The 25,501-nt window shown below is 42.1% G+C and overlaps 1 protein-coding gene and 1 long non-coding RNA gene across 2 annotated transcripts; one reads left to right on the top strand and one right to left on the bottom strand.

The window, feature by feature from the left end:
- Positions 1–8,726: 8,726 nt before the first annotated feature.
- On the bottom strand, positions 8,727–10,458 carry LOC311027941. The gene is made up of 3 exons (XR_014598657.1): positions 10,399–10,458; positions 10,115–10,200; positions 8,727–9,500 (listed from the first exon to the last, which is right to left on the bottom strand). It is a non-coding gene; the product is annotated as an uncharacterized lncRNA (long non-coding RNA).
- A 301-nt stretch (positions 10,459–10,759) lies between these two features.
- On the top strand, positions 10,760–24,232 carry polr1h (RNA polymerase I subunit H). Its single transcript, XM_084031629.1, has 5 exons — positions 10,760–11,039; positions 11,437–11,554; positions 22,514–22,617; positions 22,694–22,803; positions 22,900–24,232. The coding sequence occupies exons 2-5, from the start codon at positions 11,437–11,439 to the stop codon at positions 22,922–22,924; spliced, it is 357 nt and encodes a 118-aa protein (XP_083887755.1). The 5' UTR covers positions 10,760–11,039; the 3' UTR covers positions 22,925–24,232.
- Positions 24,233–25,501: the final 1,269 nt, after the last annotated feature.

Genomic DNA, 25,501 nt, shown 5'->3' with positions numbered 1-25,501 from the left:
CTCGAAGACCAGTATTATTTGGTAGCCTCTCATCAGGCATTAACACAAAAAAAAAGAAATGTGAGTGGGAGCGTGTGTGTGAGGCAGTGAACACTGTGGGGTCGGAGCAGCGCACACTCCCTGAAATAAAAAAGAAATGGTCCGACGTGAAGGTGGAGGTGAAGCGGAGGATTTCGGCCCACCGCCGAAGCGTAACCGCAACGGGCGGGGGGACAGGAGGATATTAATATATAATATATTATATTATTATATATATTAATGACTGCAGAAGTGCGCCGTGGCTAAAGTGTGTGACATTTCCAACTTTACGCACGCATTTATCGACACAAATACTGAACACAAGGAGACAATAAAGGGCTTGTTAGATAGCTCTGCAGCTCTATTTTCACCAGGGAAAAACAAATGCACATATTTGAATGCACGTGCCCAAATGGACATTGTGCTGGTTTACATTCGGGGCGCAATTAAACGGATACATTTACTCACCGAGAAGCCACCCATCGCGCACCGTGCCAGCCTCCAGCCTGTTACCAACCATGCTATTAGTAAGAATGAACGAGCGTTGAACCAGGCCACCTTGCCACGATGTTGGTGAGCTGCATTTGCGCATCACATATTATTTGAACATTTATTGAATGAAAATGTTTCCTGTTGACAAAAACAAATTCATCCTGTGATGGCGCTTTGATAGCAACATTTGTGCAGTCAATAGCTCCGATTACATTAGGGAAACCGGCTCTTGCTGCAAATTGCGCTTTAATGTTGGCCTGTTCAACAGCATTGTATGGGAATTTGATGTACCTGATGACATTCTGATTCCGTCCCACACAGCTGGCATGGCTCGGCTCAGAGTGGACTGGCACACTCCTGACTGGTCGGCCAGTTCCCTCTGGAAGGCTCCTGTTGCCAGAAACCCCAGAGTGGTCAGCACCTGTGTGGGCACGGACAACCCCTGGCTCCTGGCTGTGTTTCTTTCTAGGGCCGGCCGCAGCTCTGCGCACAGCTCCAGTAACACTGGCCTCGGCAACCTTAAACGACTCATGAGCCAGTTGTCGTCATTTGCTAACATATCCTCCCGTTCTCTAAACACCCTCTCACGTCTGATGTTACCGTTTGCGATGTCTTCTAACAAGGCCAAGGCTGCCATTGTTAATGCCATTTTTTCATCACTTTGTGCATGCTTTTATATTCATCCATATGATTGCAAACACGTGTGTGTTAATTGTCCATTAATGTGTCTCTGATGTGCACATTACTCTGAGGACTAATTGTTTTCACATACCGTAATTAACAGTTTCCCAGCATCACCTCAGAGCGTCGCCAAAGGAACAATAGCTGTAGAAACGTGCGTACGCCAGCCATGAAGCTGCCGTGGGACACCGCACATTTCCACGCTCATTTCACTTTTGATACATCTGAACGTTGGTGTGGAAAATTACGTACGCCATGTTTTTGTGCGTACGCAACATTGATACATGAGGCCCCTGGACACGCTGTCCTATAATAGGCAAAACAATGCACAGATATGGTGTACAGAAAAAAAGTAAAGCATTCCCCAATCTGGCAGTGAATTCACAAATCCAGATCAAATCCAGACTAGCACTAAATAAAGCAGCTTCCTCACGTTGGCCCTCATTTATCAAACTTGCGTACACCGAAAAAATGGGTGTACACCAAATTCACCGCAAGGATCGGCATTTATGAATCTGAGCGTGAGCGTACGGTACGCACAAATCTCACGCCAGCTCTGACCAGGTGTACGCACATTTGGAACCAGCATAAAGCATGCAGGAGTCAGGACAGAGGCTGTGTCGGATCATAAATAGATCATACTGATGCAGCGATGCAGTGTTGTTACTGTCATTAGTAAAATAAAACAAAACAAAATTAAATTAAACAAAACAAAACAAACGAACTTAAATAAAACAAAACGAAATAAAATAAAACAAAATTAAATAAAACGAAATAAAATAAAACAAAATTACGAAATTAAATAAAACAAAGTTAAATAAAACGAAACAAGTATACAGTACCAGTATACATTTAAGAATGAATTAAAACAACATTTTGAGACAGCCCGATTGTCAGGCTGACATGAGCAATCCTGGGTGATTAAGGCAATGCGTGGCCTGACAGATATCCAGTGTGATTGGTCAGATGCACATTCAATCCCATATTTTACGGGCGAGAAACTTTGACCGTCATCACACATTGATGATGGCAGACCTCCTGCTGTTAGAGGAATACGCTCCTCTCCGTCGGGAACGGAACTTCCGCCAACGGGAGGATCTTCTGCAGGAGAGCGATGAATGGCTGCTCAGCCGCTTTCGGCTGCCAAGGGATCTCCTCCTCCTCCTCTGCCGGACACTGGAGCCCCAGTTGCAGAGGGAGACAAGGCGCTCCTGTGCTATACCTGTGCCGGTGCTCTCCACGTTGGGTTTTTTGGCCACCGGGACCTTTCAACGGGAGATTGGGGATCGAGCTGGCATCTCATAACCATCCATCAACCGAACCATGCCGTCAGTGCTGGCGGCAATAAAGTCCCTCTCACGGCAGTACATTAATTTCCCGTATGCGGATGCTCAGCAAACTGTGATTAAAAGAGCCTTTTATGAGATTGCTGGGTTTCCTAATGTAATCGGTGCGATCGATTGCACACATGTGCGTCTGAAGCCCCCATCAGACAACGATTACGCATACGTGACCCCCAAAAGTTACCATTCGATTAATGTACAGGTCATTTGTGATGCCAACCTCTCCCTGTTGAATGTGGTAGCCCGGTGGCCTGGGGGCACCCACGATTCTTACATCTTCCAAAACAGCAGCGTGGGGACTCGGCTTCAGAGGGGCGCACTGCAGGGCCGGAGTCATCTCCTTGGTGAGTAGCCTAGCGGTTAAAGTACTTTTATACAAGTATTCAAGTTACAATGCTAACATTTGGTGTGAATCGTTTACTAGGTGACAAAGGCTATCCCCTGACCGAGTACCTTTTAACTCCACTGGCCCATCCTGCAACTGAGCAGGAGCGCAGATACAACATTGCGCACGTGCGCACACGGGGTACAGTGGAGCGCTGCATCGGGCTACTGAAGGGCAGATGGCTGTGTCTGGGTGCAGCAGGGGGAACACACCCGAAAAGGTATGTGACATCATTATGGCATGTGGGATTCTGCACAATATTGCGCAGAGTCACCGCGTGCCATTTGATGTCCCAGCACAGCCAGATGAGCCTATGCCAGGAGAGCCCTGCCCGGCACAGCCACACCTGAGAGCTGTGCAGAGGAGAGACAACATTATTCAGCGTTTTTAAAAACGGTCAGTAGAGAAACACAGCACAACATTTAATGATCATGGTTTTATTGTTTTTAGTGTGTCATTTATGTTTTTGAGTGTGTTATTTATTGCAACCAGGTTATTGTTTATATGTCCTAACAATTGACATATTTCGTTCTGCCAGTCTAGAACCTCGTGGGTGATGAACCGGGCGCTTGGTGGTGGAGCAGCGCGTGGAGCTGGAGCTGGTGGTGGAGCAGCGCGTGGTGGTGGAGCTGAGCAAGTGGGCTCTCCCTCCTCTCCCACTCCTGCCTGGCCCCCTCACGCGCAGCTTGGACCTGGCTGTTCTGGGGGGGGACATTTTATTTTTATTCTACTTTGTTTTGCATGGCACCCAGTATAAGTGATACTAATAAAATACAACAAACGTTGCACTTTGCAGACTGTGTCAACTTTCTTACCGTCATCCAGCTCAGGCTCATCAGTGTCCCCACCGCCTCTTATCCCCATGATGGTCGGGGAGCCCATCAACGCTGCCACCCGTTCCTCCTGCTGCGACAGCGTCAGGTCTGGGTCAGACTGTCCTCCCCCAGTCTGGGTGCTGCTGCGCCTAAACGCAGCAGCCCGTTTTTTGGTGGCGATTTTCATATCACTCCATTTTTTTTTCCCTACATGTAAAGGATTTGTATTTCAGCAGTAGTACATTTATATTTATTATTATATATTATATTATTTATTTTATATTTTACAAGAAATAAAATACAACCTCGGCTGGACTCCGTGCGTCAACACCAACGCTGTTCACCGCCGCTGTTATCTTGGCCCACACTGCGTTCTTCTGTGTGCCTTTAATCCCGCTTTTGAGGGAACCAAATAATATTATTTTGTTTCGCTCCACCTCCGTGGTGATAACCTCTATTTCTGCTTCAGAAAAGTTTCGTTTCTTTGCCGTCTTCCGAGTCTCCATGTCGCAAAGAGGGCGGGGGAGGCCTCTGAAGCATGAATATATAGGGGCGTGTCATTTAAATTACGATTGTTTTCAGCCGCCGGATTTATCAATGCCACGCCGGTTCTACGCCGAAATCAGCAGCGTACACACTTTTAGTGAATCACACGTGACACTTGGCGTACACTGATATTTACACCAGAATCTACACCAGATCCTGCGCAAGTTTGATAAATGAGGGCCATTGTGAGTAAATCGGCAAGTAGGCCAAATCCCAACATAAAATAACCCCTGAACAAATGAATGGGTAATGAATACAATTCCTTACTTTGTATGCGTAGGCCTATGCCTTGTGCATTCAGGTGCCCAACCATCATTTTGTATCCAGACATGGGATGCTGCTGCAGAATTTGGGTCAGTTTCATCCAGATTGTTGTCCTCTATTGGAGTTAATAGATTGTGGACTCTGATCATCAAAAATAACAAGAAAAAAGTCACAAGAGGCAACAAAGAAATGTCACCTATCTCACAGTAAAAACAAAACAACGATTATTTTAAATCGGTGTCACCTAAAACAAACCTCATTCCTGTTTAGTCTAAACTCTGCTGTGTCCTGTAGAAGTATATAAATTGTATTTATAATTTAAGTTAAAATCTTTCGTATTGTATGAGTTTATATATGCAACACTATCTTGTGTCAAACTAATGCAATTGTGCTGAAATGTCACATCTGACTCTGTTCACTTTTTACTCCAGAAATAGGGATACAGATTATCTGACAAACTGAAGATGTTAATTAATGGCACCCATGTACAGTATCAACAAATGCAGCATCACAAATCCACTACCTGTAAGGAGTACATATGATAAACTAAGTGTAGCGACTAATTGTCCAATTTAAAAGGCCTCTAAGAGGCTCAGTGTTGTCTTGTCTGCGACATAACACACCCAGGTGTTAATTGCCGGAAATTATAGGAACCAAAGAGCGTGTGCAGGATAAACAATTAATAATACAGGCCAGACCAATGTTGGCTCCTACACTAAGTTTGTCAGTAATATACGGTAAGCATGTTAGTCACCAGTCCATCTGTCGTTGAAAACCAAAGCATATAGGCCTATATAATCAAGTATTGTTAGACCTATTCCCAGTGCATATTAATGTAAGTTAATATCAGTAACGTTAGTTCATTTTTAGTTAACTTAAACTCAGTGCAAAACTCAAAGCAGTGCAAGGAGACATATTATTGTATAAATGTTCTATGATATCATGAACAATTTATACTAAAAGCTTGGGTTCAAATGTGCACCTAACGTTAGACTATATAAGATAAACACAGTATATTTCCCAGTGGTATTTGGAGATAAGGTGGGCAACGTTACCATCAATAAACACTAGCTAGTTAAATATCTCTGTGAATTTGCACACATATATTGCCACCTTTAAAAGACGAGACACGGGAAACCAGACAAAAAGACAATGTAGCGTTAGGAGTAAAAATTACCCTATTCCGTACTGTGCCATCCTCCAATGAATTGTTCTCTCGCACACTCCGAACACCTGTGCTATTTCCCCAGCAGTAGGTGTGCTTCGATTAAAGTGGGGGGTATATTGTACGACGGACGTCCAAGGGTCCCTTCTTCTGACTCTGACAGGGTGTAAAGTTGGCGGGCGACTTCTTCAAGACCGTCTAACACTGCTAGCTCCATTTCTACATCCATATCGGCGTTGAGCTGAGCCAAGTCATCCATCAATCTATCCAGACGAAACTGAACATAGTCGTTGGTTGCATGGTTCTCTAAATCGTTCGCTAATGATCGTAATTCATTCGCAATCGCTCGTACAAAAAATGCCATTACTAAACCAGAGCTACATAAATAACAAATGTCAACAACTGCAGCTAACGGTTAGCTGAGCGGGCGGGCTAGTAGCCAGCAACATTCCTGTACAGGAATCAGCGCCGCTAGTAAGGCAGAAGTAGTAGGCCCGAATCGAGCAAGCTCCTGTAACCAATCATGCTGTTGACTGAGGTCAGGACCTCCTACTTCATTAACATATGGACACAGAAATACAGAAATAAGTAGGTGAACAGAAATGTAGAAATAAATATAAAGCATTTATTTATTTATTTATTTTGTTATTCATTTTTTTATTTATTTATTTATACATTTATTTATGCATTTATTTATTTATTCATTTCAGCATTTATTTATTTATTCCTGTATTTATTTATACATTTATTTATTCATTTCAGCATTTATTTATTCAGCCTCACAGGAGGTTTTTACAGAAGGGATGATATAAGAGATCTACTACATGGTGATATAACAGATCTACTACATGATGATATAACAGATTTACTACATGATATAAGAGATCTATTACATGATGATAACAGATCTACTACATGATGATATAACAGATCTACTACATGATGATATAAGTGATGATACATGAAGTGTTTCTGGAAATATTCGAAACCTGTATACTATAAATATAATGACCTAGGGTGCATTTTACTCCGAACCATCACTTTAACAAACAGTCTCAGTCCGCCCTCTGCTGGACTGTCATAGATACTACAATGTAAATGATTAGCTGCGATACCACACCGTACCCACGGAAGATTTTTTTGACAATTCTTTAGTCTAGGCACTGTTAATTTTGGAATTGTAAGCAGCGGCCCCTGATTTTGCCTTTTACTTATTCTTGACTGTGAGCACTGTGCTTGTATCTTCTTCCTCCTCCTCCACCAGCACCTCATCATCAAGCATCACCAAGTCTTCATTGACTTTCTCCATTCTTTCCTCTAACTAAAACAAAGGTAGGCTGTGTTAAAAAAAAAACCTGCAGCCTTATAATGACATGGTAGCCTACCCACGATGACATGACATCTCCATTAAAATTAAATGTAGGCCTAGACCTGTGCTAACATTGGTAAGACAAGTTCATATTTGAGTGAGGCATCAGATGGAGGGCACACTGTCCATCTTTAATAAAGAGGTAGCCTAGGGTAACATTTTTCTTTTTGCTAACAAACACCTATATATAAATCATTACGTGATCAGCTTACCTGCTGACTTGATTCTTCTCCTCTCCATGTCCATCATCCGTTTTTCTTTTGAAATATTTCAGCAAGCTCATCTAACAAAACGTAAATTGCACCATGAGCCTTTTATTTAGCAATTAGCAGCTACCTAGCCCTCATAATGCACGTGAGATAACGTTAGCAACTAGATGAAGTCTGTACTGTCTCCTCGGCACACAATTAGACTGATATTGGGGCAGGCTACTGTGACAAAGCACACACTTGTATTAGACAATAGATTATTCGATTTGTTAGGCTATTTTATCAGCTCACCTTTGTCATCAGAGAATGTGAAGAAATGACAATTATAAGGATCTTAGTTGTCATCCAAACTTTGGAACCCGCATCAGTGGGCTCCGACTCCGAACCTATGTTTTTAACTTGCCTGTGACGTATCAGGTGCATGGTTTTCAGCGAATCAACGATCAGAGAATACTGCCGTGATGACATTGTAGGCAGATGTTGCAGCTGCTAGACATCAACAGAAAATGAACGGGAGATTTTTTTACGTTGGCTTTGCATTTCGTTCGTGTGCGTGACAGCGTGAGATTGATGGTGAAAGCTTGAGTGTCACGCCAGGAGCGTGAGAGTTGGCAACCCTGGTTTAAGTGTGTATACAGTTGAGCTACTTGCAGTCCTTTTAGCACAGCAATAGGGGGGGGGGAGATGTCATGGTGCATAAAATAGTCATCTGTAGTGACTCAGCACTATCCAGCATCAAAGCAGGATCAACCAGAAACCATCAAGACATCATCGATGAAATACTGGTCACTAAGTTAAGGTTGCCAGTCATGGGAAAGAGGTCGTGTTCATGTGGGTGCCTGCACACACAGGAATTCCAGGAAATGAAAAGGTGGATAAGCTAGCAAGGAGGCAATCAGGAAATAATATGTAGAAATGAATATTAAACTGTCTACATCGGAGGGGGAAAGCATTGTGCAAATATTCAAACAGTGGCAACAATACCGGGATGGTGCAATAAAAGGGAGACACTTACATGAAATACAACATAAAGTAGGAGGAGTGAGAAACAGTGGAGCAAACCGAAGAGAGCAAGTCATCTTTAGTAGATTGGTCACCGCAAACCTAACAGTACACTTTTTATTATAGGAAAACATGCGGGGCACTGCAGTCAGTGTGGAGAGGACACCCTGAAGCATGTCCTGATCTAATGCAGGAAGTATGAAAGGGAGAGAGGGCTCATGTTTACTGGGTTAAGTAAGGGACAACGATGTGCTCTGTAGTGGGCTGTGGAAGGGAGAAAGCTGCTATTTAATTTTCTGTAAGATACTGGACTTACAAAATATAAAGCATGATTATTATTACGGTTAATTAATTAAATATTTCTAAATATATTTTAAGTCAAATTACAACTGTCAAATGTTTTCTAGTTTATTATATATGCGCGCTCTCACGCTTTCCCTCTTTCTTCCTCTTACCTGAGTAGCTGCCTTCACTCGCCATCGATCGCGACTATTAAGCAGCTTTTATCGATCATTCATCGTTCATAGATCGTATTATACCTCTGACCACGGAACACCAGCACCTTCACCGCGGAGATGACGCAGGCAATCTGCCCGTCGGAGGAGCTGCATTATTCACATGCACATGGAATTTGGATTTCCCTCTGAAGTAAGTAATATGACTTATCTGGTTTAAATACGTTCCTTTATTATTTGATTATCAATAGATGTGCATATGCATGCATAAACAAATGTAGGCTACATGTAGGCTAATATAAGTGGTTTTAATAATATCATGTATGAGTTTGGTGTGATAAAAATAAACAAGTACAAGCAAGTGGGATATTAGTGAATAATTTATTAGACAAATAATCCATGTTATATATACAGGTTGCAATACGTGTATGATAAGAAGGAATAAGTAGTTTATCAACAAATGAATAGGAAAACATTCTGAATAAATGTAATATCTGATGTTTTCTGTTACAGGTTGGTGCCAGACGGCCGTACTGCAGGTCAATCCTCATCAAGGGGATTTAAGGAAGGACTTCTGTCTTTCAAGGCATTCCACGGAGAACCTCGTCCAGTGCTTACTAACAGAACAGATGGGTTCCATGTCCATAGTTCCACTGTGGTGATGGGGGTGACAGTGACGAAGCCGAGCCACTCCAGCAGTCCTGGGACATCCTCAGAGGCTCGTAGCTGCAGTGTCTGCTCCAAATGTCCAGATCCCTGTGTTGCAGGAACATGATTATTGTTGAGGTTTTATTTGTGTTTATCAGTGGTGCAGTTTATAAGTAATACCACACAAGTTCTTACAGACAAATGTTTCCTGTTTAATGTTTTACAATTATTAGGTTGTGTACAAATCTAAATAATAAATATCTGAATATATATACGATTGTTGACTCATGTTTTAGGCCTGCAGGTCTATTTCCCTCCTGCTCTGGAGGAGAGACCCTGCTACAGTGGTTGGCATCATGGCTGAGGAGATGGGGTGTAGTGGGGTAATAGCAGGTCTTTGCTCCATCACCTCATCCATGACAACAAACACTTCCAGTGTGCAGCAGTGACCTCTCCTCCCTCAGTGCTGACATCTTCAGTTCCTATAAACAACATATACAAACACTTCTCATAATCATGATTCAGCTATTCACCACTAGTCATATATTATAATATGTACTGTAAAACTGTTCCACATGGGACCAACTTAATGGACTCTGATGTTTGAACACATTGTAGATATTACCCAGCACTGACTTTGCCTGATTATTAATAAGAAAGGCAACTTCATCTTGTTTCTTTTATGCTATAGTGTTCAATACTTTAAACTGCTTCCAACTCACCTTGTATTTCTGCTTCATGTTCTCCCACTTCTTCTTTGTCCATCCGGCTCCACCTTCCCTCCATCTAATGTTCTTCAATAAACATCCTATATGAAGAAGAGCACGTAGAAAAGTGTTACAGTTCATTGATGATTTCTTGCTGTTCAACAGAACGTTTCAGGTAGACATCTCAGGAGAGCAGTACATCTCCCATCTATATACGCTGGTGTTTAACCTTCATTGAGAAGCTAAATATGCACCAGTAGTAGTTAAGCCCTGCATATGAGAATTATAACATTTAATACCACATTTTCTTAAGTGAAGCCTCTCAGAGAAGCACGTCCGCCATTATCCAAAACTTTTCAGAAGTCAGACGAGCCGCAATGCATTTTGGGGAAGTTGAGTAGATTTAGCAAGGTCCGCTGTATACTCAGAAATTCTTGCCAATGTGGTATGCATCCCGGCATTTCTCGCGTACACAAATCCACATACTATTGTATGTGAACGCACTACGTACTCAAATTTACGTCACAATTTAGTACGAGTAGGACGTTAGTATGGCATTTCGAACGACTGTAAAGGGGTAGAGAAGTCGGTAACGAATGAGACCAGCAGGAGGCAGTAATGCAACTTATAGGATGAAAACTGCCGTAAAACACTAAAGAAGAAGAAAGTGCGGTCGGATTCTCTGAGCACCGCGCGGTCGACTTTTCCTAAATCTTTTTGAGTTCTCCTTCCGACTTTCCTTAACCCCGTGACGTTTTCCCCCCAGGGTCAAGGAATAGGAGTTAAGAATAGCAGTTAGGACCTACTTTTTTGACTATTCGACCGCAGCCCGCATGTGTAGTTATCTCTACTTCCTGTAACATTAGCGACAGAGACAGGTGGTGTTTTGTTGAAACTGCGTATTATCTGTCGCGAGCGAAGTCATTTACATAATAAACAGGTAAGAAACTGAATTCTGGTTTGGAAACGAATGTGTTGATTCGAATCAAATGGAAAATAACTTTAGCTTACCGAAGCTAACGTTAGCCCTTCGCACATTTGGTCTAGTTCTTGTCACTTGCTAAAGTGACGTGCCCAAATCTTTAGAACTTTAAAGGCACTACAGCGTGACACGTGTAAATCCCTGAGTGTGAACAGCTTTAACTCACAAACAGTCGTTAAAGCTGATTAAACTATTCAAGCTGTCTTTGAGAACACGTAAGTACATGTTTCATAGTCTCCGTTCCGGTTCGTCTATATGCTAATGTAGATCAACTGGTAGATATACTAGTTTATCTCCTAGTATATCTCCCCCTAAAGTAAAGTAAGCTACTGATGCTCTTTGTCTTCACACACAGATGTCGTGTTTTGGGGCAGATCCCAACTTCTGTCCAGAATGTGGGAATGTTCTTCCTCTTCCAGGACTACAGGACACAGTCCGCTGTCCCCGCTGCTCCTTCTGCATCCCCGTATCAGGTCTCTTGTCGCATCCTGCACACTCGCTAGACTCACAGTCACTTCCTGACAGTGTGACTGGAGGAAGAAAACAGTCAGAAAAAGTTAGGAAGTAAGGAACATAGTCATACAAATGTAGGGTTTTTGAAATAATTTTATAAAGAACAATATTTTGTATATATTGTTAGTATTTTGCCAAAATAATGAGATTATTCTACCCAAAATCTGCTTTCATGTCGTCCTCCATTATTGAAACTACTTCATGGTAGTAGTTTTAACACTAGTAGTAGTAGTATTAACAGTAGTAGTAGTGTTAACACTAGTAGTAGTATTAACAGTAATAGTAGTATTAACAGTAGTAGTAGTGTTAACACTAGTAGTAGTATTAACAGTAGTAGAAGTGTTAACAGTAGTAGTAAACTAGTAAAACCAGTAGTAATAACATTAGCAGTAGTAATATTAACAGTAGTAGTAGTAATTACAGTAGTAGTAGTAATATTAACAGTAGTTGTAGCAGTAGTAATAGTATTATCAGTAGTAGTAGTAATAACAGTAGTAGTAGTATTAACAGTAGTAGTAGTAGTAGTAGTAATAACAGTAGTAGTAGTCATTATTAGTTGTAGTATTAACAGTAGTAGTATAATTAACAGTAGTAGTATTAACAGAAGTAGCAGTAGTATTAACAGTAGTAGTAGTAATATTAACAGTAGGAGTAACAGTAGTAGTAATATTAACACTAGTAGTAGTATTAACAGAAGTACTAATATTAACAGTAGTAGTAGTAATAACAGTAGTGGGTCATTCCATGCCAACTCAGCCACCCATGTACATGACACCTCTCAGATTTTGCTGAAAAGCGGTGAAAATATTCCTTATGTTACCAAACAAGGGAATCTGAAGTTTCAGGTCAATATCTCAAACGGTTTGCCCGTAGCGTACATTTGAATTTGAAGTGCGACACCCCTTTTTGACACATTGGAATTTGAAAAGTGATAGAAGGCTGAATTGGTCTGTTAGTTCACTGTAGTTTGTACTACACAATTCTGAAGGCAGAATCAACATTCCTTACTGTTTGGGTGAGAGGCGGGTCACCAAAGTCCTAAAAAATGTTGACGGCATGTGAAACGACAAGTCCTTTTCCTACCGTTGTTTCCTTTTAGACACAGATTGTCCGACACACATTTCGTTTGAAGCACGCACAGAGAGTGTTGTCTTGATTTCTCATATTTATTTAAAACAATAATCTCCGGTTGACTTTCCAGGAAAAATAAGAAATAACAAAAGAAAAATGTCGCTATTTATGCGACCAAGATCACTTCTAACGTTACAAACGATGACTTAGTACCAGTTAAACAAAGCAGTCGATCTAGATGTGATAAATGTACTAAAATGCGGTCAGAAAACTGTTTGCTCTGTATCTCTCCTCACCTGAACAAAGGAACTATGCCTCCCTTATAAGGACATTAACTGGATCAGAGCAGGACCTGGACCGACACATAATTGGCTGGTGAAACACAGGTAACAATCACCACACAATAAATAATAGTCCAGAATCTAACTTAGGTACGTATTTCATTAATTTTATAATTCATAATTTTAGCCATAACTCGAAACAAAGTTACTTTAAAAGTAATATAAACCAAAATGCTCTAAATGGCTCCAACATACCGGCCCCTAATTGTGATGCTACAGCTAAACAATTACCTTCATTAAATTATATGGAGCCAGATTACAAGTTCAAATATAAACCAACAAAATATTCCGAAGTATATCGGATCAAAAATTGCTAACACATCATTTCCAATTATTCAATATGCAAATACATTCGTCCCACTTGAATCCCCCCCAGAGTTCATGCTGCAGAAGTCCTTTTTGTGGTACAATCACCACCTGCAGCCCTTAGGCAAGAACGATAGTCCAGTCAGTGTAGGGCTCATGTATGCAAAGGGGCAAAGGGCAAGGGGAAAAAGGGATAGTGTGTGCAGGGGCATGGCAAGATGGGCAAAAGGGATGGTGTGTGCAGGGGCATCACATTAAGCTCAGTTTTCCGCTTCAGAAAGCAAGCAGAGCTTATCGATGGGCCTTTGCAGGGTATTCGTCTTTGTTTTGACTAAAACACTCCGGACGAGACCTTTGGGCCCAGGCAGGGTCTTTACTACACGGCCAAGGGGCCATGAGTTCCTTGGTGCAGTTTCATCTACGATGACCACCACGTCATTGATGTTCAGGTTTCTTCTCGTGTTGGTCCACTTTTGCCGTTGCTGCATGAGTGGCAGATATTCTTTAATCCATCTTTGCCAGAACAGATCTGCAATGTACTGGACTTGTTTCCATCTCTTTCTACTGTAGATGTCGTCTTTGCAGAAGAGTGCAGTTGGCATGAGGGGTTTAGCTTTCAGTTGTAGTAGATGGTTCGGTGTAAGGGGTTCTAGATCGTTTGGATCAGTCGATACAGTCGTGATAGGCCTGTCATTGAGAATCGACTCGACTTCACATAAAGCCGTCTGGAGCATGTCGTCGTCCACTGATTGCTGTTTTAACACTGATGAAAGAACCTTTTTCACCAGTCTGATCAATCGTTCCCACACTCCTCCAAAGTGGGCTCCTGATGGAGGATTGAACAGCCACTTCACTCTACTGGTCAGCAGGGAATCTTGGATTTTTTGATGGTCCAGCTGTTTCAAAGCAGACTCCAGTTCCTTCTGAGCACCCACAAAGTTGGTGCCACAGTCTGTTCTGATGGTGAGTACTGTTCCTCTCCGACATAGAAACCGCCGAATGGCATTGATGCAGGAGGCGGTATCCAAGGTACTCGCCACTTCCAGGTGAACAGCTCGACTCACCAGACACGTAAATATGACTCCCCATCGTTTGACCTGTGATCGACCTCTTTTCACTTCAATAGGTCCGAAGTAATCAATGCCCACATGAGAGAATGGTGGAAGGTCTGGCTGAACACGATCCTCAGGTAAGTCCGCCATTTTCTGCTCACCAACTCTTGCTTGCATGCGTCTACAGAAAATACAAGACTTTATGATTTTCCTGGCAAGAGAGTTAGAAGAGGGTAACCAGAACTTCTGGCCTAGCCTGGAGAGCATGTGGTTCCTTCCTGCGTGTCCAACCTGCTGATGGATGTGACGCAGGATCAACTCAGAGATGTGTGAGTCTTTGGGAAGTATAATCGGGTTCTTTAAGCTTGTTGGTAAAGCTGATTTACTTATCCTTCCTCCAATCCTTATTATTCTGTCATCGAGAATCGGATCCAATTTCCGAATGGAACTATCAGTTTTGACAGGTTTGCCTTTCCTCAGGAGTGTGAGTTCTGAGGCGAAGTAGTGCTGCTGTTCGTAGCATATTATTGACTTCTCTGCTTCGTCCAAGTCATCAACAGATAGGCCCTTTTGTTCATCTGAAGGTTTGGTGTAAGTCACACACTCCTTTGCCCTTTGGCCTTGAAGTAGCAGGAGTCTTTTAAGTTTTAGCATCCAGCCAACAGCCCTCTGTAGTTTTGTCCAGGAGGAGAAATGTTCAATGAAGTTGCTGGTTGCACTTTTGCTTATACTTAAGCAACTCACGGAAATGTCCCCTTTTATTTCTGGATCGTCTGATGGAATGTGGCGAATATCCTCTGGCAATTTAGGCCATTCAGTTTCCCTTTGTGACAGGAAGTCAGGGCCCTTCAGCCATGTTGCTGAACTCAAAAACGGTTCTATCTTCAATCCCCGTGAAGCATAGTCTGCCGGATTGTCCTTTGAACTCACGTGCCTCCATTGACTTTCTTTGGACAAGTTGTGGATCGTGGCAACTCTGTTGGCAACGTAAGTATGAAAACGTTTTGTCTTGTTGTGAATGTATTTCAGGACAGATGTACTGTCTGTCCAAAAGGTAGAATCTTGTAATTCCATGTGGAGTTCCTTTTGTAGCATCCTGTCTACTTTCACAGCCAGTGAAGCAGCAGCCAGCTCCAGCCTAGGGATGGTGATCTGCTTCAGTGGAATAACCCTGGATTTTCCTAGTACAAATGTCACTTGAACATTTGCCTTGTCGTTTGTGAGACGAAGGTAGCTTGCTGTTCCATATCCTATCTCACTAGCATCGCAGAAGTGATGCAGCTCAGCAGTCCTTGTGAGTCCAAAACTTTCAGGCTTCATGCACCTGTCCACTTCAAATCTGCTCAACTGGTCAAGTTCCTTAATCCATTGTTTCCATGGTTTAGCAAGATGTTCTGGGATCACTTCGTCCCATCCGCAGTTGTCCATACACAGCTTCTGTAAAATTTGCTTGGCTTTGAGGATGAAGGGTGAGAGGAATCCAAGTGGGTCATATATAGAACTGACAATAGAGAGGATAGTTCTTCGTGTAGGAACTCTGTCTTGGATGTCAACCATGAAGCTAAATGTGTCTCTCTGGATGTTCCACTGGATACCTAGAACCCTTTCAAGAGGTGGCTTCTCTTTGTCTAGGTCAAGCTGCACAACCGCCTTGGCTCTATGACCTTCAGGGACAGTTGTAAGTACCTCGTAGTCGTTGCTTACCCATTTAGTAAGAGTAAACCCTCCTTTGGCACATGCTTCTGTAAGGTCCTTTATTAGCTTGATTGCATGATTAGCTGAGGCCACAGACTTAAGACAGTCATCGACATAGAAGCTGTTCTTGATGGTATCGAGAACCTCCTGGCTGTCTTGATTCGAGTGGTCTTTTCCAGTTTGCTTCAAGGCAAAGTTAGCAATACTTGGTGAAGATACAGCGCCGAAGAGATGCACCTTCATTCGGTATACTTCTAGTGATTTCCTGATGTCTCCCTCGGGCCACCACAGGAACCTGAGGAAGTCACGGTGATCTTCTTGTACTTTCACTTGGTAGTACATCGCCTCAATGTCAGCCATTATTGCGATCCTTTCCTGACGGAACCGAAGTAGGACGCCCAGAAGTGAGTTTGTAAGATCTGGACCCTGGAGCAGTTCTGTGTTTAGAGATTTCCCTTTGTAGGTTGAGGAGCAATCAAATACTACCCTGAGCTTCTTCTTCCTTTTATGGTAAACCCCATGGTGAGGTATATACCAAACTTTGCCGTCATTTCTTTGGACTTGTTCTTGTGGTACCTTTTCTGCGTAGCCTTTCAGCAGCACATTTTCCATGAAGACCTTGTATTCTTCGGCGTAGGTAGGATTTCTCTTAAATTTCCCAGCCAGGTTTAATATCCGCTGCAGTGCCATGTTATGATTGTTTGGCATGACTAACTCCTTGTCTCGGAAAGGCAGGGGCAAGATGTAATGTCCACTTTCAACCACCTTTGAACTTTGGGCCAGCTCCATAAATCTCCTATCCTCACATGACATCTCTTTCTTCTCCTCAGATTCCTTTTCTGGGAAGTCCTGGTTGTATTGCCTGAGTAGCAGGTCTTTCAGATTTTCCATTGAAATACGATTGACTGTTATTGATGTTCCACATTCATCCATTGCAGATGGAGACTTGAGGGGCCCATTCACCACCCATCCGAAAAGTGTCTTCACAGCATATGGTCCATTACTCTGGCTGTTGATTATCTGCCAGGGTTCCAGCGCTTTAGGAACATTCATTCCTATCAACATCCCAATATCAGCATCAATCTCTTCCACTTGGATTCCACAAAGGTAAGGCCATTTTCTCAGTTCTGATTGGGTAAGTAAGTTCTCCTTTGAAACAGGGATTTTAGCTTGTGTGTAAACTTCAGGTAAGTTAATAAATTTATCTCCATTTAGATTGCCGACTTCCAGTCCTGTGATCTCATAGCTCCTCACACGGTTTACCTGTCCCATTGTCTGCAGCATAATGTCAGTTTTGCGTCCTTTCACATTTAGTTGGTTCATGAGCTTTTCGGTACAAAATGTGGCCGAGCTCCCCGGATCAAGAAAAGCGTAAGTTTGAATATACTTGCTTCCTTTTGCAGCTTTAACTTGAACCGGGACAATAGCGAGAGCACATTCTTTTCCGGCCCCTGTTACAACATCAGCTGACACTTGAACACTGTTGATCGATGTTTGCTTTGGTGCTGCAGAATTGCGGTTTTGCAGGGGTTCCTTATTTGAGGTTCTTGCATCGATATGTAGCAGGGTTGGATGTTTCCTTTGACATGTCTGGCAGTCTAGTTTCTTATTACAGTCTTTGCTCATGTGACCCTTTTTTAAGCAACCAAAACAATATCCATTGATCTTCAAGAATTCAACCTTTTCATTGTGTAACTGTGATTTGAATTTGAAGCAGTCCTGTAATGCATGATTGCCTTCGCAGAAACAGCAGACAGCTGAAGCAGCAGTATTAAAGTTGTTGTGTTGTTGCCCTTTAAATGCATGCTGTTTAGTGTCTTGTTCTACAGGTGCTGCCACTGCTGTCACAAATGTACTTCTGCTTTTAGGTGCCCTTATTTCAGTGCTCTTGTTTTTGGGGAATATCCTTTGAGCAGGAGTTGGGTCTTTAATATCTCCAAACGCTGGGTGCAGTAAGATGTTGGACTGATTTTCAATGAATTCAACCAGATGTCTGAATTTGGCTCGAATGTTTCTTTTTTGAAATTCTTCATATGCCTTTGACCGCCATCTCTCTCTGAGCTTGTAAGGAAGCTTGGATACAATCAGTTTTAAGGTCGATGTAACATCCAGTTCATCCATGTACTCCAGGTCCTGCATGGCATTGTGGCATTCCCTCAAGTATAAAGCATATGCCTGAAGAGCTTTGCCATCATCTGATTTGATAGCTGTCCAGCTTAGTGCTTTTTCCAGGTAAGCATTTGCAATCTTCATCTCATCACCAAAATGTTTTTCCAATAGTTGCATTGCTTCGGGATATCCTCTTTGTGCATCCATGTACATACAGCTACGCACAAGGTCTTTGGCCTGACCTGAAGTAAACTGCTCAAGAAAGTAGAGCCTGTCCTGGGAACTGCTTGTCTTGTCTTCTATTAAGTATTTGAATGCATGCATGAAAGGTTGGTATGATAGTGGATCACCTTTAAACACTGGCACTTCTCTTTTAGGCAGTAGCGATAGATTTTGTTGCATTATCATGAGTTCTGTAATATCCTTTTGACTCTTTACCATTGTGCTGATGTTTGTCTGAGTGATATCACTGGTTGCAGTATTTTCTAGGTGCGGACTTTGAGCACTTGTTGCCACTTTAGTGCTATTCTGAATGTCACCAACCGTCCTCTGTAATGGAGTTTTAGGCAGAGCACCTAACTGAATGAATTCCAGAGCAGATGTGTCATATGTTTCTTCCACATGTTCCTGTTTGCTTGTTTCCTCAAAATATTCATTCATAGCATCACCATAAGAATCTGTCACATTTGGACCTTGGAGTACTTTCATTTTTGCATCCGCTGCCGCAATTTGTGCATCCAGTTCAACTTTTTCCATTTTTGATTTAATGATGGTTTCCTGCAACTGCAAGGTGTGCTTCTCCTTTAATGCAGCTGATTTTGCCTCCAGGGCTGCCTTTTCTGCTGAAGCCATCCGAGCAGCAGAAGAAGTACTTGATGTAGTTGTCCTTTTTGAGACATTTGAAATACTGTCCAGTGGGTCAACCTTTAATTGTGCACTCTGTTCCTTTTTCCATGCCTTAACCTCCTTTGAAAAGTAACTGAAGTTCATCACTCTTGGCTCATACCAGTCCACCAAGTCAATTTGTTTTTCCTCTTGTGTTAAGAGCTCTTGAACAGAATCGTGCACATTATTAAATTCATCCACAGCTTGTTTGAGCAGGTACATACATTTATCAACATCATCAACATTTCCACCTTCAGTCATCAGGGCTTTTGTTTCATTTATTCTCCTTGTGCACACTCCAAGTTTTCCTCTGCGTGTTGCAATTAGAGATTTTAAACGATCCTCCGCTTCCGCGGCCGTTTTAGGCTCAGTCATTGTCCCGTTTAGGTTGACGTTTTATTTATTGATTTGCTTTTATTAGATCGCGTCTCCTGTGTTCCTTTATTTTGCTCCGTTCGCCTTCACCGCGTCCGCGGGATGCGCGTAATTGTTTTGGCACAGAAGGCCTGTTACACCTTTCTTCAGTTATCACATCAGAACATCTTAACCAGACATTTCACAGAACGAAGCTTCAGACGCGGATCTCATCCGCACATCCATATCCACAAGCACGGCGGCTTATCCACTGTTTGGTTTACTCACTCAGGTATCCGAACGAGCCGAGCGCGCCCGTCCTCATTTCCTTTGTCCTCTCCAAAAGTTTGTCAGACTTGCGGAGTTTTCTGACGATGAAACGACAAGTCCTTTTCCTACCGTTGTTTCCTTTTAGACACAGATTGTCCGACACACATTTCGTTTGAAGCACGCACAGAGAGTGTTGTCTTGATTTCTCATATTTATTTAAAACAATAATCTCCGGTTGACTTTCCAGGAAAAATAAGAAATAACAAAAGAAAAATGTCGCTATTTATGCGACCAAGATCACTTCTAACGTTACAAACGATGACTTAGTACCAGTTAAACAAAGCAGTCGATCTAGATGTGATAAATGTACTAAAATGCGGTCAGAAAACTGTTTGCTCTGTATCTCTCCTCACCTGAACAAAGGAACTATGCCTCCCTTATAAGGACATTAACTGGATCAGAGCAGGACCTGGACCGACACATAATTGGCTGGTGAAACACAGGTAACAATCACCACACAATAAATAATAGTCCAGAATCTAACTTAGGTACGTATTTCATTAATTTTATAATTCATAATTTTAGCCATAACTCGAAACAAAGTTACTTTAAAAGTAATATAAACCAAAATGCTCTAAATGGCTCCAACAGCATGTGTGATTTTTCACTTTTTGGGTGCCCCTAGCACCACGATGAATGATCATATTTGTTCTAAACAGGATTATTTGTTATATTTGGGAACTTTGCTCTTGCCAAAATGAATTTGAAGGGTATGGTACCACTGGTGGGGGTTTTATGGGGGTCCAAAAACCCTTTCGGGCAGAGGTGACTCTTTTGGAACCCCATATTTGGACCCTGAAACGACCATGTGGGCACTTGATGATCCTAATGGGATTTATACCAGATAAAGATACATATTTCTTCTTTCTTTTAATGAAATAAAACCTTTGACTATGAAGCTCCATAATATGAATTTCATAATGCACCATTTTGGACTTTTTTTCCAGAAGTCTGGAATGTAGATCAGGGAGAATTTTATTGATGATAAAGCATGAAAATAGTGGAAATAACTTAGTATTATGCTCAGTGATGGCAAACAATTAAATATTAAGCGACTTGCAGCACGAGCAAGTCTGCAGGCCACTGATGCAAACCATATTCTGACACCAATGGAGATGTTTCATTGGGCAAAAGAAAACATTCAGAACATTAAAGTCTTCTTTGTTAGTGCAGAATAGGGGTGTCAACATCTACATGTGTAAACGGGTACACGAATAATAATTCATAACCGTTTAGAAAAATCAACTGTTTACACGTCATTTTCCCTCCTCCTCGTTTATTTCTCACAAATATATACGCGCCCCCGCTACGTTCTTCTTCGTGTACGCACTTGATGTTGTTCTGATGACCGTCCGCCTCGTTGAACCACCACGATGTCGCGTTCTCAGGGTTGTAAACGATAAACCGATGCGACCGGATATTCGGTTCAACAAGTGAGAGATACGGCTGCATCGGTAGCAGCCTCCTCAATCGATACGAATTATCAATGAATTCCTAGATGAATCGGTTACAGAGTCATGGATCGGGTATCGCGAGATTATGAAGCGGTTGGCGGCATTACACCAGCGTCTCTTAAACAACGCGAGAGCTGAAGCTGCCCGCGAAACGCCGTAGCTGGCTAGCTTGTATGAGTTATAAACAAGGGACAACATGGAACATGGAGGAGGTGGAGAGGTGGGCGCAGCACAGGTAGGCGGCTGCGACGCTGCCGTGTGACCGCAGGCACTCCACGACCGCACGTGAGAGACGGATGGCTTTGAATGTCAATTGAATGTCAAGTCTCAACTTGCGCCACAAGAGGCGGCCACAGCACGGGTAGCGTCCATGACACTGTCCTGTGACCGCCATCCAACGATTCAGCCAGACTTTTTTTTGGTCCATGTCTAAAAATAAATACATTGACATGTGATTTTGTTGTTCTGTTTTTTTTTTGCCAGTGCCATACAGACACAATGCTTGGGGATATGTGGTATTTTACATATTTGAAAAGAAACTATTGTACTGTCACTTTCATAGAATCGGCTTCTTTATTTTCTAAAATATCTACAACAAATATTAACCGTAGAATCGAATCGTATCGTTCTTACACTGAACTACTCCTCCACTAAACTTTGAAAGTTGACACTGTATTTTGATAAGCTGCTGCACTCTTCAGACTCGTGGTGTGAGCGGAACCGGACCGACACCGGACCGGTACATAAAAATGCGGCTGTGTCTCCATTCAAAATCTGCTGCGCTCGCGCTGCCTGCTCGCACAGATCCGCTCGTATTCACATGCGCTGATGTCGAGTGTTGACTAGAAATATATGCAGACGGCGCTCCTTCAAAACAACATCAAGCCATGTGTGTGTAGTATTATGTAAAACAGTTGAGTGTAAATTATGCCAGGCAAAGTTGGTTTATAGTAACAGCATGGGATCCATGCGCAACCACTTACAATGGCTTTGATTTAATGGGATTAGGAGGCGGTTGAATGGAAACAGAATCCTCTAGTGATTATATGGCGCAACTGCGATAGAAAGAGATCATACATTTAAACGGGTAACCGAGTACACGTTGGTTAGAAGCCCCATGTACACATGTAGAAAAAATTGTAAACGTTGACACCCCTAGTGCAGAAGATATTAAAAAAGACAGGTAACCAGTCTTTCACTGACAGCAAAGGGCCTTTCCAGAAACAACGAGCCTGCTCCCCATAATAAGACACCTCACTGTGAACACTTATACAAATTTCATTCTTTAACTAACCCTGCCGTTCTTCTATTATCTCATCCAGAGTTGTCGGGCCAGGAGATCTGTTCCTCAGTGATCTTCAACCCTGTGGAACAGTCGTCGGTGTCTCTGGAGGACCAGGAGGACTCTGAACTGAAGGGCCCTGTGGTAAGGATGGCTGCTCACTGACTGCTGTCTGTCCTTCCTTCTGTACACCGTTAACGAGGTCACCTGCTCCCTGTAGATTGACAGACGCTGCTCTCGCTGCAATAAAGAGGGGATGGTTTACCACACCAGGCAGATGAGATCTGCAGATGAAGGACAGACAGTTTTCTTCACCTGTATACACTGCAGGTAATCAATAACAGCACACTGTGTTGTTGGAGTGAATTTGAACATTTTGTGCTGCTGTGTGATCGTATGCTGATCATTTTGATTTTGTTGTTCCAGGTATCAAGAGAAAGAGGACTCGTGAGAACAAGTCCCACCCACCTCTTCCATCGCACCCACCTCCTCCATCCTTTTGTTTGATCTAATTTCAGAGCATCATAGTTAATAGCTTTCACTTCTTTAAAACATTTTGACAACATAATCTTAATTAAGTGTCCACATGTTAGCTGAGCTGTAGTTTCCTAACTACAATGAATGCTGTGTTATTGAAGATGCATCATCAGATGGTCAAACAAATGTTCATCAGCGGTTCTCTAACTGCATCTGTCAGAGCTGTTAGTGATCCAGTTAACAACACCAACTTTAAGAGAATGTTGGATATTTGATTTGACACAGAAATGAACTCTGCTAAACAGCACCACCAATTGTTATTGAAGACAATGTTTCTATATTTGTTTGACAAATATGTTTGATAAACTTAATCATGTTACAATTTCTATGGGTGATGTCACCATGACTACGTCCAATTCTTATGTACAGTCTATGGTGTGCCGTGCATTGATGCTGATTGACATAATTACTGGGTGACTTAATGAATCAATAATTCGTTATTGGGAGAGTTGATACAAATAAGCCATGGCTCTGACATGGAACAAGTTATCCTCCCATCAGAAGATGGGTTTGATCAATTAATTTGATTTTCAGTCCACATGTCGAAGTGTGCTTGGGCAAGACACTGAACTTGCCCCCGAAGGCTAAGCCGTCGGTGTGTAAATATTAGGGGTGGGCAAAACAATTGATTTATGTAAAATTGCAATTATTACTTTCTCTAATTGATTTATCATTTTTAATGATATTATTAAAATGATACAATCTTATGTTCTCATGCATAATTCACCACGCCGCCTTATGAGCTCACAGTGGACAGGAGTAGATCCTAAAGCATGTACTCATTTGAATTGTAAATTGATTCTGAATCGTAGCCTCAAAAATCAGAATCAAATTGAATCATGAGACACCCAAAGATTCCCACCCCTAGTAAATGTTGGTGAATGTTAGTGAATATTGGTGAGATCCTGATGGAAGGAGCAACCTTGCCTCTGTCATCAGTGTGTGAATGTTCCTGTAGACTTGGACTCACCCACTGAACAGGAGTCCATCGTGGATTCCGGAGCTGCTTTTGCTCTGCCATTTTGATCATGTGCCGGCGAAGCTGACATCTGGGTCACTATCCCAGCTACCAGAAGGGGGCGGAGATACTGGCCCAATGTACCCCGTAAAGCCTTAAACCAGTGGTTCCCAAACTTTTTCTGCATTTTCAAAATTCTGTGTTTTCTGTTGACATTTTTCATAATTCTATGTTTTAGAATTAAAGAGATGTTTTTTTATATCAGATTGCCTTTGTTAGGGTTACTTCAGCTGGATAACATAAAGATACCCTGGTATGTTGAACTCGCTTCGTAATACAGGCCTCTGATAAGGAGTCAGACTGTAAAAATTAAAGTGAAAATTGAAGGGAAGAATTTTTCTATCAGACGAGTTGAATTGACTCATAAAAACACTTCCAGTGACCCTGCGCTACCGGAAGTCTGTACTCCTCAGCGAGTTCAACATACCAAGGGTATCTTTCAGTTATCCAGCTTAAAGTCCCAGTCGGCAAATCCGGCGGATCAAGGGCACTCTGTCAGATTGTGAATGGCTGCGTTTCGGATCGCATGCATTTGCGCCTATGCATGCACAGGACTTGAGAGGATCCGCCGGAACTCGTCATAAACACGTCAAGTTGCCATCACGTCAACTTCCACTTGCGGCAGAGGCCAGCAGCAATGAACAGGGACAGTCTTCACAGCAGGTGAGGAGAAATTATAACCAAAGTTCTTAGAACGTCTCTGTTATCACTGTCTGAGAGAAAATATCGATAGCATAAAAGGGACTTTGAGGTTAAATTCTACAACAATTTCACTACTACTAGTGTATTCCTAATTCTATTTCAAAATGTTGCTTTCCACATATTTTTTAATCTTTATTGCCACAACAGAAAGAGCAGGGTGAGAGAGGAGACAGTGGACCAGAGTCCAGCAAGGATGATCATACAGGGTCACAGGTGAGAAGAGAATATAACTAGCTGAGAAAAAATAATAGCATAAAGTGACTTTGCAATTCATTTCTTAATTCTATTTATAAATTTTGCTTTGCACATTTATTATCTATATCATTGCAGGAGAAATTGTAGAAGATTTTATATTAAATTATATTAAATTATAACTTGCTAAGGAAATGTCTATACGATAAGAATGACTCTTAGATTAGCATTTCCACAGCTATTTCAGAACTAGTCTTATTTATACTCTAAAATGTTATTGTCTGTGTTGCAATATAGCACAGGGAGAAGGTCATGTGTCGGGAGAGACCAGGCTGCAGCATTGACAGTCAGGGAGAGGCTTCAGACAGAGATACATGGATGGAGGATGGATCTTCTGTGGCCACTTTAAAACTCCATCAGCCAGATCCTAAGACCATTGTGACTCAGACGTTGGCAGATAAAACTAAGATTTCAGAGACAATGGTATCAGGACTTCCCTTGGCTTCATTTCATCCCAGGTGTTGAAGGAGCATTGTGCTTTCATTGGTGCAAAGCATTTGAAAAGAAAACATCACAGCT

Source organism: Eutrigla gurnardus (assembly GCF_963514095.1).
Source record: "Eutrigla gurnardus genome assembly, chromosome: 17".
Classification (NCBI taxonomy): domain Eukaryota; kingdom Metazoa; phylum Chordata; class Actinopteri; order Perciformes; family Triglidae; genus Eutrigla; species Eutrigla gurnardus.
Note: the sequence above shows the minus strand (reverse complement) of the source record. Positions and strands in the feature narration are given on the sequence as shown.